Raw genomic sequence first — 17992 nt, 5'->3', positions numbered from 1 at the left:
CTGAGCCCCGTTAATCAGCACGAGTGAATTTCAAATCCTTAATTACAAAGCCGTTTTCCGTCTCTTTTCCATGAATCTGCCCCCTCCCTCCCCCCCCATCTCCATTCTCCATATGCCTGCTCACCCAAACGTCTCTGTTATGGAAATGATTTGAGTTGTGATATTCAAGATAATAATTTTAAACTGAACGTGATGCTGTGATATTGTCGCACCAGCACAGACACACAGATTTTTGAAAGGGAGCCGTTGTTTAAATAAGAGGAGACATTGCTATTAAATAGATTTTTTAAATGCTTAAATATTTTAAATAAAATGTTCACACTCTTCAATTAATGTTTATTGACGTTAATTTAACGGTATTGCTCTGCCTCCGTCACTGAGCCACACCTGGAAATCGGATTACCTATTGGCGATCTCGAGCAATCACGATTGGACGATATGAAAATCGATCGCCCAACCCTACTTGTCGTTTTCTCTGTAAATTTTAACCATTAGCTCACTGGTTTCAGAACGTCTCGCCAAAGGACTGCAATTGAAAGTTAGCCAGCTGGCTAACACTGGCACATTTACAGAAATGTTAATTAATGTGCGTTGTAGTTAGAAATAAATGGAATGAGATGAGCTTACTGTTAAAGTGGCCATATTATGCTCATTTTCAAGTTCTTAATTGTAATTTGAGATTGTATCAGAATAGGTTTACATGGTTTAATTTTCAGAAAACACCATATTTTTGTTGTACTGCCCATTGCTGCAGATCCTCTTTTCACCCTGTGTGTTGAGCTCTCGGTTGTAGCTACAGAGTGAGACCTCAACTTCTGTAACATCTTTGTTGGCAGTCGCACATGTGCAGTAGCTAGGTAAGCTCACATTGCTAGCTAGCTGTTTCTCCAACTTCGGCCTGTACAAGGCAGGATTAGCTGGGAGACTTCTTCTAAACGAGGGGCACTTCCAACTTTGCGTGGAATACCTGCAGAACAGGGACATGTAAGTAGTTCTATACAATTTATTTTGTAGATTAGGGTGAATTTGTGTGTGTTGTAGCAGTGTTTTGCCATTGAGAACGAGCTAGCATGCTAATGGTTAGCCCCCTAGGCCCCTCGTCTCGGCTAGTGACGTAGAAAGCCGTGCAGATTTTGAACAGCTCACCCGGAGACTGAAGGCAGGACACATTCAGAAACCGTATCTCACTCAAAACAGCATGGATGGATTTTTTCAAAGTTTGTATGCGTGTGGAAGCACCAGAGACACAAAATAACACCCCAAATCCTAGAAAAAGTATTTTTTTCATAATATGGGCACTTTAAATGATGTCAAGGCCCGGGCTATACACTATGTCAGATGCGTAATATCCTCGCGTGGCCATGAAGGACACCGTGTGAAACAGAAGTAACCTTGGGGGCTTATTCCTTTGGAAATATATGCACTCCCCCAGTGTGTAGTTCGGGGAGCTGACAAATAATTGAAGAGGGCCATCTAGACACTACTGTAACTGAGAACTATCCATCTATGAGGCTGTACAAAAGAGATATTGGAATAATAACTCATGGATTACCAGAATGACAGAGTAGAGTTTCTTCATCTCCTCGCAAGTCTTCGTCAGTGCAAAGAGATCCGTGTTATATTTCTCAATAGCCATCTAGGGTATAGAGAAAAGCACAAGGAGAAGAAGTGGTGTGACATGTGTGGCAAATTGTGTCAATCAGGTGACGGCTGGGGGAGGGGGATATTACTGCAAAACTGTGGATGCCGCTCCTATCTGTTCAGATCACACATTGTCTGTGCTTATCCAAATAATGTATTTGAATTTGTGTACATCCCTAGTGGCGCTTATGCTCCCAAACAGGTAGCAATGTGTCATCAAAAGAAGAGATAAGGAAGAAGACGGAGATGGAATTAGATGGAAACAATTGTGTTTGTGCGAGAAACAATCCACGTAATAAATACCGTGTTTTAGGAATGTGACGACGCGCTCAACTCATGATTGGATAGGATTCACGATTATAAGTTCACGATACGATTCTTTCACGTTTTGGCCTCTTAATTTCATCCTAAATAACACAAATTAAATAAAACATTAATAGTTCAATTTTGAACCACAATTTCACATCAAAATAACTAAATACATTGATAAACAAGTGAAATCAAAAGGTAGATTACGCCCTAGGCCGTTTTTAAAAATTGCATTGCGATTCACTTTTTTTTTCATCTTAACAGGTTGAAATCTTTACACATATATATCAATTTCTAACCAATTGACGATGCATCGTTACATCCCTACCGTGTTTGTTTACAAAAAGACACATTGTACCTTTTTAAATGAATGCGTAAATAAATAATTAACACAGGATATACTACTTCACCTTCAAGTCTTTGGAGAAGTTTGGGTGAACCCCAGCATTTCTCTTCCTGGAGGTTTTCCTGTACTGAATGACTTTTTGCAGTTCATTCTTCAGGACTGAAGCAACACACACACACACACACACACACACACACACACACACACACACACACCTTGGTTACCATCTATCATATTTGACCACTGAAGCAAATAGCTGCTTTAAATCAGCTCCTGTCTCGTGTGATGGGATGTATTTGCGCTTGTGGCAACTGTTTGTAAGTCATCATATAGACAATATATTGGATTGAGCCCATACATATATTCCCTTGACAATGAGATTGAGCCCATATATTCCCTCGACAATAAGATGATAGTGTTTCAACAAAGTATACTAAAACTGTAATTACACAAAGATCTAGTAAATGTTGCTATCGTACTTTCTCACAAATAACTTGCGTTGGCACAAAAAACGTTGGGTCAATAATACAGTCATGTCAGCAGATTTGAGAACAACAGTCTTTGGACGCAGTAGTAAAATGTGATCTACTCACCATCTACTTCTGCGGTCAGGCCTTTGATGGATGCTATCCAACATAGAGTAAAAAACAGTGACACACAGAGAAAATACAGGTTTCATTTAACAGACCTCAATTGAAAAGTGGCACACAGATTTCTTACAGCTTTGATCAAATCTTGATTAGCAAATACCTCCAGGGACAGTTTCAAATTCTGCCAACTCCTGAGTAAAAGTGGCCAGGCACGGTTCATGCAACATAATCTGCTCCACAAGGGCATGGGCCAAGGTGAACTTCCTGTCTCTCCCACGGAGCTGGGAGAGCTGGGAAAGGGAGAAAACACAGAGTGAATAAAGGCCACGGCCTGTACGAACCTTTATCTCCCTGCTATACAGCACAAGGCTGTATGACACAAAGAAGCAAGACACGAGAACTGTAATATCTACACTTGTGTGTGCTGCTGCAAAATGTTTCCTTACTGAAAGCCAGGGAAAGAATAGTTGGAATGTTGAATGTAAACTCCTATATCAGTGACTAAATGTACAGTTTGTAAATTCCAAGCATGTGTAAGGTTTTTGTAAATCTTTTTTTTATTTACTGAAAGTAGTAGCAGGACTAACCGTGAGTGCTTTCATATATTTGGATAACATAGTAATGATGGCTCTAAAATTCAAGCCATGTTGTGCTTGATGGTGCCACATAATTGAAATGCAAGAGGGACCTCTCTAACCTTGTGGTAGTCTTTTTCTAGGTTATGTTGTTTACCAATGGCCCAGCTAGTCTCCGAGGACTACATGTACAAGACTCGCACAAGTATTGACGCTTACAAGTAAATACAATTTTTAAAGAAAACCTTGATGCATTTTTCTTGGAAGCAGTCGGCCATTAATTTGATGAGAGTCTGTCTCAAGCAGAAACAGTTTACTATTCTCATTTGGACCTGGAAACACCTCTGAGGGAACAAGAGGCCTCGGCTTCATTAAATGTTGCAGAGGACGTTTACTTCTGTGCCAAGAGCACTGCCCCTTAAACCTTCCCAGTAGTGGCTCAAACTTAAATCAGAGAAAGGCTGAAAATACTCCTACAAACCCCAGACAAGACTTAAAACCATACATCCAACAACTACTGAACCTTAATAGGAGTGGTTTATCTTTTTTGGGAAATATGCTTATTCGCTCTCTCGCCGTGAGTTTGATGAGAAGATTGAGACTACTCTCGTATCTGTACGGTAAATATGAACTTAGAGCCAGTTAGCTTAGCTTAGCACAAAGACTGGAAACGGGAAAACAGCTAGCCTGACTCTGTCCAAAAGAAACAAAATCCACCAACCAGCACCTCTTCAGCTCACTTATAAACATGTTATGTCTTGTTTGTGTACTCGTCGTACACTACGAGGTGTGAAAACAGCATGTTGTGGTTTTACACGGATTATGTGCTGGACTATTTCTAGAATAGGCATTGTGACTTCCTGAAATACGTCATCATTCTGAGGAGAGATTTCAAAAAATCACTGCTCTGGGCCAAGAAATAGCTCTGGTTTGCTTGAAATGTTCATTTGTTAAATTCGTTATCTTTGGACAGAGCCAGGCTAGCTGTTTCCCTCTTTTTCCAGCCTTCATGCTAAGCTGTCTCCTGGCTCCAGCTTCATAGTTACCAGACAGATATGAGAGAGGTGTCAATCTTCTCATCTAACTCTCGGCAAGATATGCATGTCTCCCAAAAAAAGATCAAACTTTCCTTTAAAATAAGCCAGAAAACAGACTTTCTGCATTAATCAAAAGATCCACTGACTGACTGCTTTAGTTAAAGATGGTTCACTTGTAAGAGATTCAGCCACGAGTGGCCGCACTTTGTGCAAAGTTTAATTTCTCCTGTGATGCCAGGTAGTTACGCAACTGTCAGAAGGACTGTGTCAAAAGACCTGAGTGAACCTGAGCAAGAGAGAAAGTTGAAAAAAGATGCAGAGAAGCCCTGCTGTGTATATCAATGAGTAATCTTATTAGCCCTGTGCTGCAACTCGATCAAAGGTCAGGCAACAGTAGTGGAGTCACACTTTAGTTAAGGAGGAGAGGCGGAATCCCTTGGCCTTTTCCTTCCTGGCGTTCTCGTTGAGGTAATTGCCAATGGCGAGGAGGTACTCCAGCACGGAAACAAATGACCTGCTGTTGTTCAGCTGCGTGCACATTCTGATCTTCTGGTTAATCAGCTGGAAGACAAACAGGGGCACACAGCAAAGTCATTTTCTTTCTGTAATCCAACATTCATTTCTCCACACAACAACTTTAAATGCTGTTAGGCTGGAGCTTAGTCAGGGGCTGTCTGTGCTGATATATGTAGACAAAAATAACCCAAGGCTTTACTATTTTACATTATAATAAACAGCAATCTCACAACACCTCATTTGACCTTAAAATGAATCATCAGGGCCTTGTTGTTTGGCGCGATCATTATTTGGTATGCAATTGTGTCAAGTACAAATATCCCTCTAGAATATCGTACAATTTCCCTGCCTAACCAGTTCTGAACAGATCCTGTGAATGTGGATAGAAATTATACTGAAAGTCTGAAAAGAAATAAAAGTGGGATTTCAGGTTTTGCCAATGGGGTGTTGGAGGAAAAAGGAGTGGATGCCATGGGAGTCGTAGTCCTTGACAAAGAGTTAGCTTTTCCAAACAAGGTCCATGCCAGCCAGCTACAACACTCCCACCATATGCTCCTGTTTTAAGAATAACTTCCCAAAACCTTGTGGGACTGCCTCAATTACACAGGCGAGAAAGCAGATATGCAGCTACATTATATCTACTGTCTTTGCAGAGGACCATGTGTACCATCGTGGAAAACGACTGTAGTTAGTATGAAGCATAAATGAGACAGCTCAGCTCGTTAGATTGAGTAACCTGCTTTCAGAGTCCCTTCTGATTTGATATCGAGGTTAAATTGGACAAAAATAGGCGTAGGCATGATCTCTACTTTCAAAATAAATGTTAAAATGTTTTGGATGATTCATCTTGATCTTGAGGGCATGGTTGTTGGTCATAACCATGCTTGGTCTTAGCTAGCAGAGCAATATCATTGAAGGATGTGTGTGTTTCAGCTTTGTTTACATTCCTGAAAGAGCATGGCTGTGCTTTAATGTATTCATTTCTCTCTCGCCCTCTACCTCAGATCAGGATCTAACAACGCAGGTGAGGGAGGTGTGAGACATTGAGGCTGGAATCCAGTCGGCACTGTTTCATCCCCAGCATGGAAGATGTTTTTTTTTTTACAGAAAAACTCAGGGCTATGTGATGCTCTTCATCAAAGGTGAGGAAGTTAACCAGCCATGCATTTGCCAAAATACATGCAAAAAGATAGTCTTCATCCTTGAAGTCTCTTGTAAAATAAATAAAGCACATGACTTGTGTGTGGCTCGTCCAACTAAGTTTTTGAGGGTTCTGGTATTTCACCCCGATGGGCGTGGTTTTGCAGGATGCAGCAGTGCACGCTGGCCATCTCATCTCCGCTTAGGCGAACTCCGTGACCATCAGCCCGTGCCCTGAGTGCACAATCATACTTTACATGATAATGTGCATGCACCTTTGAATGAAGAAGAAAAAATCCTGAATAATTTTGGGTTGATGAAAGTGTGACATTGTCACCGAGTGACAAAGTATGGGCTATTTTTATTTCTTAAGCTTAGGAAATTAGGCAAACTGGACTCAATAATACACACTTATAAGATCTGTTTATTAAATGCATGTCAAGTATGACAGACACAGAAAATTACAGAAAATCCATTTATTTGCATTCGCTTTCCTATCATTTGTATATTAAGTCTCACACCTATGATAGTCTGCCTTGTAAGTTTTTTTTGGCTGTACATCTATTAATGCATATGCAATTAATCAATAACTGAATACAGACCCCCCCATCTGAATGTACTATTAATGCACTATTTAGTTGTTGCCTACACATTTTCCAGTATAATGTTATGATGGTTAATTTGAGAATTTATCAGCAGTCGGGTAAGTCATTTGAAAATCTGTAGGGAAGTCTAGTCACGGTTGCAGCGATACCAGCAGTACAAGGAGCAAATCGTAAATCGATTATCACAAAAAAACAAAATATAATCTCTGTTAGAAATTACAATTAGGCGTAAGGTCTCCTGCGGGTTTACTCTTGGGGTTAAGGCAAAGATTAGGTTATTAAACGACTTTTTAGGTTATGGTTTTGCTAGCTTATCCAAAAAGTGACGAGACAACCCAATGGGAGCACACTAGTACTTGACGGTTGGTGAGAATAGCAGTTATAGTGGTTCCCATGCAAATGCATGACTGGTAAACTTCTCCACCTTCATTAAAGGCCAGCGCATCCCCGCTTTCCTAAGCCTTTGGTACCTTCCAGGACCATAATGGGGCTAGATGGAGGCAAATCCACAGCTCAGTATTTTATTACAGCTCCTTATCGCTCTGTATTCGCAAACCCACTTTTTAGCGATCCACTCAAATCTGAAGGAATTGATTTAAACCTCTCTCGTGACTATATGCCAGGCACATTTTCTGTCGTACTCGGAAATATGTCACATTGAAGAAGCTAAAGATGTGCTTACTTTTGTTTTCATTGTGACAACAAAACCAAAAAAAAAAGCAAGAGCAATTAACAAAACTGCTGAAAAAGCAGCTTTTGGTTTTACCATCTCAGCCTCAGGGGGTGCGTGCCTCCCTGTCCAGAGCTCTCGCTGTCTACTGCATCACTAGCTATGGTTCTGTGTCTTTGCCTCTCTTATTTATATTTGGAAATGGCTGCACACAGAACACAGTAAACCGTTTAAAGAAGAAGCCAGGGCCACAATGCAGAATAAAACCTGACATCCTGGCAGTGAGATGAAGCACCAACAAGCACGTGATAGGTGAGAAACATCCCCCCAGGTGGTGGTGGTGACTTCTCTATTTTCTCTCATAAAGCCTCTATGTCCGTCAAGTGGCGAGTAAATCCGCCTTAATATACGGGCTTTAGGAAGTCTGTCGTGTCAGAGAATTGACGGATTTAGAGTGTTCTGCACACCTTGTATTGTACCTGCACGCAAATACCAAGGTTTGATCAACAAATGATCTTTTTTATAATTATATCTAAGCTACAACTCAGCAGAAAGAGAAACGACACCAGGAAGAGAAAAAGCCAAGAATGAATTAAAACTTCATGAAATTGCTAATCTGTTTTTTGTCGAGTAATCTTGCCAGCACACAATGTGTTTGTCTTTTGGGTTTTAGACAAAGAAGAAATTACCGCCACAGTCTATGGATTACAGTGCCATCATTCTTATCCATTGTTTCTCTTCATTCTCAACAGTCAGCAGACAGGAGATTAGGACTGAAGCACTGATGCATGAAGGAACAGAGGATTGAGAGAATCACATGAAATAAAAAATAAATAGATAAATAAAAAAGATCGGGAGCTGGGAGGTATTCTTGTGTGACTGCAATATCTTCACACCCTGCAGTCCCCGATGCCAGCAAACCACAATCCTCTATAAGAGATAATGATTAGTCTCACTAATGATTAACCTGAAATCATCAGATACTACAAGCTTAAACCATTTGTCTGTATGTGTAAGGGTTAAGAAAATGCAATATAATAATAATAATAATAATAATAATAATAATAATAACTTAAAAAATACCAGGGGACCTAATGTGATTTACAAATAACCAAATCGCAGAGATGCTGATTCGCATGTGATTAATATTATCACTAGGGCTGTTGTGATTAATCGCATGATTGTCTAGTTAACTCGCAATTATTGCAAATTAATCACAATTTTTTTTAATCTGTTCTACATGTACATACTATTTATCACTTAAATAAATAAAGTGTCTTACTACTTTAAAGTCTCTATCCACAGCACTTAAAGAAAACTCACTTTCAAAGCTCTCTTTATTTCCTTCTTCTCCTTCCAAAACAGCCAGGAGTTGAGTTTTCATGAAAACATATTATGGTGTGTTAACTGCATGTCAAATTAACCAGAGCACACAAGGCCATATGACCAGTTGCTGACTAGCATTTTAAAGGCTATATTTAAACGGAGTCCAACCATAGACTGTAGGCTATATGAAGAAAATAAAACACACACACAAGAGTGAATGTATACATTCACTCCAGCTAACTTGACGGTGAAAAATGAGGGCAAAACAGCATCACCGATCTATTTTAACCGAATATTCTCTGTCTAGCTCAGCTAAAAACTGTGTCGTTCACTACCGAGCCTGTTTGTAACAGGTAGGCTACCGGCAACGTGATCTTCACCTGTTCAACTTTACCAGATAGTATGCGACTGTCCTGCTATTATTACAGACACGTGAACTGACGTGTTCCATTTACCTCAAAACTCAGAAGCTGGAGCTGTGAATGACGTCACACCCAAGTTGAATGCGTTCCATTTAAAGTCAGATTTTTCATTGTGTGGGTAGCTCTAGCCAGGTTAGCCATCGTTAGCAATACCAGTTGATAACAACGCATTACGCTGTTTTTGTGTGCATACAAACAGTGTAACAACATGTCCACAGAAGTTGGACAGGACTGTGTGTATGACTGATTTAGTGAGACACAAATAAGACAGAAGTGCTAATAACTGTATGTTACTACAGCTTTCATTGCTGTTGATGCACAGAGCAGCCATGTTGGATTTTGAGCTCGGGGTACTCGGAGATTGTCCGATTTCCCAACGTGTTTCCGACTATGACCTGGGAAATTTTGACCTCCGAGTACAAATGGAACGCACTATAACCACAGACAGTTGCCTTGCGCACGGCCTCACGGCGGCGCGCTGATGGGAGTGAACAGGGGGAAACACTGGAATGGATTTTTGGCGTTACTATAAAAAGAACGAGAAACACCGATGTATGAAACTGCCAATTAGATTAACTTGCTTATTTATTCGAAGGTGCCGGAACGACATTCCGTATTGTTTCCGGCCCACTGTAACCCCTGGTTACTGCTCACGGAAGTATTTTATTTATTTTTTTACTGCTGCATCGTTTCCCAATTTCCCAAACTACGGAGCGGTCAGAGGCCCAGATCACGGAACACGCATGTGTTCATCACGCGCAAAGAAATTAGTGCCGTCAAAAAAGAAATTATTATATTATAGAAGTTATTATTATTATTCATTTTGACAGCCCTAATTGTCACACAACCTCTGTGTTTGGGGAAATATGGTAGGTATTATAGAGTCTGCAGTGGAGTCTTTACTTGACTAATTACAGACATGGCAGATTTGCATGGGATTAAGATCACAGACGACCTTTGCATTATTTCAAATGACTAGAGGTCCCCAGGTAATACTAGTCCTGTGCGAATAGGGATTTTGTGCATTTTCTTTATTTTATTTTATCTGTATTCATCGAAGAGTGCTTGTCTTTGAAGAGACTCCAGAAGCTTGTTGAATGAAATTAAATTGATGAATTTTTCCACAGCTCTCCCCAGTGAGTACCCCAAAGTGGGTTTTTATTGGGTTTCTGATCAAGTTAAAAACTTGGTTGTTTTTTTTTTTTACACCACCTGCATAAAAATGGAACTTGATTTGATTAAGCTCTATCTTTTCTTCTCCATCAAATGCAGAGGTGGCTGTTTTCAAGACTGTTAACCATCCAGCAAATAGAATAGAAACTACTTCACCCACCACTTCAAACATCAAACTCAAACTGGAGGGAAAAAAGCTTTCACGTGTTAATGTCAGCCTGTCCCCAGATCTTCTTTTCATTTATGTCTAAAGCCACGAAGGATCTGAACATTAGCATTTGTATTACGGAATAAATTTGCATGTTTCATGTTTTCCTTATGTGCCCTGGAGGCTGCGCTTTTACCCTTTTTATTTTTTTTTTTTTTTTTTTACAGCTTGTAGGAATGTACGAAAACAGTCCAACATCTGATTCAACCTTTGATTTGACTCCGAAGGTGATGGAGTAAACTCACAGGCTGCAGGTCGTTCATGCTGATCGGAAGCTCCCTCAGAATCAGCAGCAGGTCGAGCTGCATGCTCAGGCAGGGGATGTTGCACATCTGTAGCAGGGAGAAGAGGTGAGCATAATAAGCTTTGTCTATGCAGACGAGAGTGCAATTATCACATCATCACACAGCCTATTTCCATGTGATTATTCTGAATTATCCAAAAAGTAGCGCTGCAGGGAGATAAAGTTGTTGGATGGCTTCAGCTTGTTCTCACACACTCAAGTTCTTTCAGGCAAAAGTAAAGTGCTGCAGGCCTGTCGACAGGCTGATTTAACAGAGGAACTGAAGGCTTGACACCTTGAAACGATTGGCTGAGCTGCCTAGTCGACCTTTGAGTCGGTGCTAACCTCTAATAAATCATTCCACATTGTCAGTCTGTCTCGCTCATGCTCAGATACCGTCTCCCAAAAGCCAAAGGGCACTTGGTCTGACGGATTGTTACGGAGCGATATTAGGATTAGTGTTAGGAATCAAAACCATGTAATCACTGGGCTATTTAAAAAAAAAAAAAAAAAAAAAATGAAAATCAAAAAAAACACAAGAATGTCATCCTCCACATTCTCGAGCACCGTGCCCGTCTTGTCACATTTTCTGACACATTTAAAAATTCTAATGCAAGGTTAACAGATCACACTGATTCCATGCCAAGGTAACAATCTGGGAAGAAACGATTTCTCCTGGGCTAAAAGTGTGTTCACACGTTAGTCACTGAGTTTAAAGTCACATTCTCAGTTACATTGCTGACTTTAACTCACATCCGTAATCAGAAAATCTCATGTCTGAAATCTGAGATTTAAAAAGGAATGCTCTTGTGTAGGATTTGTGCTTTGGCACAGCACAGGATTTAAATTGCTAGAGAAAATATGACAGGCATAATTTATGTAATAACATACAAAGACCTCAGATAGAGTGAAGTGCTATACTCTGAGGGAAGCCTGCAAAGCATTATAAGGATTTGATTTGTCTTAGGGAAGAGGTCAGTGCTTCAACACTAATATGCTTTTAGTTTTCTTTAATGGTAACGTTTGTTCTCATATGCCACTCTTGTGTCCTCCACAGACATCTTGAGAGGAAAGTAATTATTCACAACTGTTGAATAATTTCCAATGGTCTAATGGAAAACAAAACTTAAAGGGACAGTTCACCCCACAATTAAAAATACATATTTTTCCTCCTACCTGTAGTGCTATTTATCAATCTAGATCAGGGATCTTCAACAGGGGGAACGGGACCCCTAGGGGGTCCTCAGAGTCAATGCAGGGGGGCCTCCAAATTATTAATTTTCGAAAGTTTTTTTGAAAATTAAAAAGTCTAAACATGGAGCCAACATATTAGCAAATATAAATCCCCACTGCTTACTGGCCTATAGGTAAGGTAGTCACTAAGGTAGCCATCCACAGATACAGTTCATCCTAAGACGATACTCTGTGCCTACATGTATGTTTAACATTAAAACATGATTTATAAAATCATGCCAACAATCATTAGGCTATTTTAATAGCTTAGTATTTTATGCAGAAACGATATGTATATAGATGTATAAAGGCTTCAGGGCACCCTACATGTTATTGTAGGCCCAGTTTAAGATGCAACTTCATTTTATACAATACATGTAGTAGGGGGGTCCCTGCTCTATCTCTCTTTCAATAAAGGGGTCCTTAGCTTAACAAACGTTGGAGACCCCTGATCTGGATAGCCCTGGTGTGAGTTGTGTTGGAGCTATCAGCTGTAGAGATGTCTGCCCTCTCTTGGCTATATTGGAACTAGATGGCACTCGGCTTGTGGTGCTCAAAACGCCAAAAAAATCCATTTGAAAAACTCGACAGCAATGTCTCTTTCCAGAAATCAAAGACCCGGTTGAGATATTTTAGTCTGGACCAAAGTGGCCGATCAACCAACAGATCAACTGTCAGACCAGCATTGCAACCAACATTAGTAGAGCCATGCCAGTAGCGTGGCTAAAAAGCGCTAAAGCAAAGCCCTAGCAGACACGTTGGTAATATGCACGTAAGGGACCACGCAGTGCGGGACAGGGAGCAGCTGAGGTTGACAAATCCTATGCGTCATGTGGCGGACACTTCAAGTAATAATGATGCTGAAAATTGGGATAATTCATAAAGAATGTGTCAGCCCTTTCGTTTTCTTTAATCATTGAATGGGTTTTAGGGGGAGAATATGCGGAATGACTAAAAATTGCAGAACATTAGATTTTGAAAAGAAAAAAAAACCTCAAAGGAGTGAGCATTCACCTCTAATCTTAGGAGTTTCAAATAATTACAATTTCATCTTCTATTATGTGCAATATTTGAATACCTGTTTTAGTTGGCAGCAGTAAAAAAGGCTAATTATGTTGTCTATTTAGTGGTGTTCAGGCTGACTGCAGTGTAGCACAGAAGGCTTGAAAGTACATGAGGTTTCCATAGTCAATGCCACCCTTATGTCTCTTACATATGAAATCCTAATGACTGGTGTCAATTCTTCCAGAAAGGCACTGTGGGCTGATCCTGCTGTTCATCTGTTGCCCCTTCTGCAGCCTTAAGCTAACCACACACAGGCCAGAGATCTGCCAGGCATGCTGGGAGGTGATAACTAGATGAATGGTAAGAGCTTGTCATGACACCCACAGTGTGTGAATGAGGAGGAAGGTGGACGTCGACTCAACAAGCCCTTCCTAAAGAAAGTGCTACATGAGCAGAAGCTGCGTTAGATTCTGCTTGGTTCATGCTGCCACCAGTCAAATTCAAAGGAAATTACCATCGTACTTCTGGTAATCATTATTCTAGTTAATATGGGGAAATAAAAAGCGTACCTCCAGCATGTACTGATCCACAATATGCAGCTCTGTCACAGGTCCCTTGTGGGATTTGTACATTTCCACATCATCCAACGTGGGGACGTACCTTGAACATAAAAAAAAAAAAAAAAACATAATATCACTGTTCTTGTTAGATGCCATAGTAGTTTTATTTTTTAAAACAATAAAAAAAAAAAAATCTATATAATAGCAATGACTCCTCTACTCAAACAACGGCTCCCTTTCAAAAGTCTGTGCTCTCGGTGCGACAATATCACAGCATCATGTTCCATTTAACATTATCTTATCTTTAATATCACAATCCAAATCCTGTCCATAATGTTAACTACTCTTATGGAGCGCAGAGAAATGTGTTGGTGAGCAGGCCAGTGTTGGGCAAGTTACTTCCAAAATGTAATACATTATTGATTACTAGTTACTGTCATTTGAGAGTAATTAGTTACATTACAATATTACTGTCTCTGAATTGTAATGCTTTACACTACTTTTGCGTTACTTTTGAGTTACTTTCACCAAAATAAAAGCGGAAGTATGACTTGGCAGGTAGCTTGTGAATTTCACCCTTATCCACTTTTATACATCATAATTTATTCATATTATTTTTGTATTATTAATCTGAAGCTGCAAAGTAACTAAAGCTATAAAATAGCCTACTTGACTCTGAATTGTGGTGGAGTAGAAGTAGCCTAATGAGTAGGATTAAATTAAAACACTCAATTAAAATCACCTTACAATTGAATCGAAGTAGCGTACGGTATCGTTACTTTCCACCACTGATAAAATGTTATGACATTACGTGTAGCAAGACTAAACGTTATTTCCCGACATGTTGTTATCTGTCAGTTGCTCAGGCACATTGCTGTCGGCACTGATAGGACACAGATGTCCCTAGCCTACCGTCTCTGGTTCTGGGGGGTTATGGGGGGTGTCAGATTCATGGAAAAGAGATGGAAAACTGCTTTGTAATTAAGGATTAAAAAATCACTCATGCTGATTAACGGGGCTCAGCAGGAGGACATGCCGCTCCATCAGAAATGTCTCTAAATGCACAGACCAATTATTTTAGAACATTTTAGTTCTGATAGTAAGTTAGTCAAAGTCACCTTAATATCAGCTAGGAAAAACCAATGGTCGATCGTCCCTTCAATTGTTGATATACGAGTGCCAATCGATACAAGCCTAGTCTCAAAAATTTAGCTCATTCTGTATTTATAAAGTTTATTTATTTGCATGCTATGTTGAAAATATAAATATAGGCTGATTAATACTAATTTATACGGCTCTTTTTTTTTTTTTTACATATTTGAAAAGCCACATTTGTTTCTTTATAATCCAAAACACATAAAGTCCTTATATATCCAACAGAAAAAAAAGAAGAAAAAAAACATACCTATAGATTCATTTTAAAAAGGCATGTGGCCATTTTTCTTTTCCTTTCACACATGCTTTCCCATTTTGACCTTTGCCTCTTTATGCTATACATGGTCTTTAGCTCCCTCCCTTGGACTGATGCCATTACATTGATTTCCAGTGACCCAGAGTATGGCAAGTGATTAAAAGCCAAGTATAGCGCTGATGGTCCTCGTCTCGTCAGCTTCTATAAACAGCAAGACGCTGATGGGAAGAGCCATTTACTGGCTTGCACTGAATTTGAACCTCGCTCATCTTAAATTGGACTTCCTCCGTCTGTCATTTCAGTGCGTTGTGACCTCAAACCAAAGGCTTTCACTTTTTCATGAGCCAGGCTGCCGCTGGAGTAGCACCGGCCATTAATATTGCAGCACCTGTTGGGAATGGTTCTTTCAAAATTGTATTCCTCAGGCCTACACCACAGCACATTCAAATATATATTATTATGTTTTCATAGAATAAATAAAATCCTCCACACGGTACATTAGATCACTCGTGCCTCTCAGGAGGTCAGCATTCAAAGCCACTGAGTAAACTGCAGTTAAGAGTCAGGAAGCATTTTACCCATTTCCAGTTCACATTCCCAGGGGCATGTCAATAGTTTCCATCTCCGCAAATAACCAGAAATAAAAGTTTTATTAGTAAGCTGCTCTGGTAAAAAGATTCTGGCATCTGCTCTTTACTATTTAAAAAAACGACTGTTGTGTAAACCATGTGTCGACATCACATGAACTGGCAGTGGTTTCACATTGTCCTGATTGTACCATGCACTCACATCCCTACTGTAGTTGAAGATTTGCTAAGCTGCTAGATCTTCAAAGATTTTCTTCCCTGCCAATGAAAACACACATCAACCGCTCATGAATTCAGGTGCAAATAGCCGCTCACCTCTCGGCTTCAGTTGTGACAGTATCAGGAATGAATACTGTGTATACAGTGGGGATTTTTTTGGCACAAAGTCATACCTCCTCAGAGAGCTGAGGTGCTCATCAGACAGGCCTCCATCTTCCTCATTAACGATGAACAGTTTGTCCTTCAGCTCGCCCGGTTTCACCGGAAAACTTTTGAGGAAAATGTCTAGAAGAACAATAGATCAAAAAAAGTCAACACACTCAATGGTACATGAAAGCTTTTCTCTTGACAGATAGTCTTCTTATCCTGCGATGAAATGACTCAAAAAGCATTCGGAAGACAAAGGGTCCTTTGCTTAATTACGTTCCCCCAAATGCCTAAGGGAAATGCACAAATTTGTATTCTATCAAGTCTGATTTTTTTTTATAGAAAATGCCTCTGCATAATTCACGAGCTGTGAGAAGCATTTATTAGGAGCCAGCTTCAGGAATTTCAGGCATGTATGTAGGCATGTATGTGTAGGCACTGGTTTGGAAGTCACGTCTAATTCTCTTTTATTAAAGTGTGAGGTTGTCAACTAACTTGTGATCAGATTTGTATTTCTGGCACAGCAAACATTTGCCCTTTAATTTCAAATGCTGAAAATACTGTGTAAAGGCCGTTACAGACCAACCAGATGGCAGAAAAGGCAGTTGGACTGATCACTCTCCCCGAGTTGGTCAAAAAAGTGCCTCGGAACACACCAAAGCGACGAGACGTAATACGGCACCATAACAGCAGGCGGCGCTAATCTGTATTGTCGCCCAAAAAATGAAAACCGGCAGCTGATTGGATGAACGCGTCAGGTGGGTCTGGCTGCCGCTTCCGGATTTTAGATTTTTAAATCGGCCATTAATGGCGACTCATTCAGAATCTCATATTGTACTAAGATAGTTCACCTAAACGTGTTTCTAAAAACATTTTAAGCGAGAGAGGCCATGCAGTTCATTTCAGATCGACAAAGGTCAGTTTAAAAGATTTTTGTCAGATTTTGAGAGGCTAAGCATTTTTTGGATGATTCGGACCTTCGGACCAAATACAGGAAGCTGTGGCAGGCTATCATTGTGTTATAAGACCGGGGAAGCTCCTTTAAGGAATAGCTCGGTGCTTAGTGTGTAGTCTACATGAGTGAGTGAGTGACGGTGAATGTGCTCAGAGCAGACCGCTGTCGGCTGTCAGAGCTGAGAATACATCAGCAGTTTACTTGTTAAGTGGTAGTAAATGTACAGTGTAGGTTTCCGTTTGTCTCTGAATAAATTCTCCAGAAAGAAAGTTCCCGTGTCTTTGCTTCTCAACATCACAACAAAACAAAAAGAGCCGCGGCAGTAGGGGAGAGCAGCAGTCAGCTGAAAAAACTCAGACACAGAGAGAGGATACAAGACAGATATACGAGACACAAACCAATCAATTATAAGTATCTGGAGACGCAGCTCACGTATGTGATGACGGCAGGACGTAGTTTTGTCACGTATAGATCTTTAGTGCGCTTGCATAACTGCAGTGTGAAACCAAAACTTACCGGATCAAATGTATACAATGTAAAAAAACATGAACCTTGGTCCGGACCTTAGTTCGGACTTTCATGTGTGAAAACGCCCTTAGTCATGCTCATCCCTCTTGCCATTTCCAGATGAGTCCCGACTGCCCCGTCTCCGACTGAGCATGTCAGGTCGGCCAAAATGAAGGCCGACAGCTCCTCCAACGGACGACGGCACGGAACACACCGAACAGACTCGAGTCACTGACCTCGCCAGACTGTCCAACGGCCGATTATCGGCTCTGTGTGTAGTGCGAAAGGAATACTTTGACATTTTCTGAAAGTTTTCTAGTCCACGTCACTATCTGTTTTAATATGAAGTGTCGCACACTCTGGCTCCACATGCATATAGAGCCAGAGTGTGCATCCCTTTTTGCTTACTCTCAAGTCTACTTCCAGTGATCAGCACCGCACGACAGCCCTTGGTGGGCATTACTTTTCCATATTTTAATATGAAGCTACAGCCATTGGCTAGTTAGCTTAGCATAAAGACTAGAAAT

At 40.4% G+C, this 17992-nt stretch overlaps 1 protein-coding gene across 1 annotated transcript in view; it reads right to left on the bottom strand.

Moving 5' to 3' along the window:
- The window catches only part of LOC144521288 (uncharacterized), a 40623-nt gene that overhangs the window by 9393 nt on the left and 13238 nt on the right, over positions 1 to 17992 (bottom strand). The window contains exons 9-16 of the mRNA XM_078255792.1: positions 16030 to 16141; positions 13649 to 13739; positions 10804 to 10890; positions 4907 to 5059; positions 3047 to 3176; positions 2890 to 2922; positions 2361 to 2455; positions 1553 to 1636 (exon numbers count right to left, since the gene is read on the bottom strand). Of these exons, the coding sequence (XP_078111918.1) occupies positions 1553 to 1636; positions 2361 to 2455; positions 2890 to 2922; positions 3047 to 3176; positions 4907 to 5059; positions 10804 to 10890; positions 13649 to 13739; positions 16030 to 16141 (785 nt within the window). The remainder of the gene's footprint in view (positions 1 to 1552; positions 1637 to 2360; positions 2456 to 2889; positions 2923 to 3046; positions 3177 to 4906; positions 5060 to 10803; positions 10891 to 13648; positions 13740 to 16029; positions 16142 to 17992) is intronic.

Source organism: Sander vitreus, chromosome 7, assembly GCF_031162955.1.
Source record: "Sander vitreus isolate 19-12246 chromosome 7, sanVit1, whole genome shotgun sequence".
In the NCBI taxonomy this organism is placed as follows: Eukaryota; Metazoa; Chordata; class Actinopteri; order Perciformes; family Percidae; genus Sander; species Sander vitreus.
The sequence above is the reverse complement of the archived record's forward strand: the minus strand, read 5'-3'. Positions and strand labels throughout refer to the sequence as shown.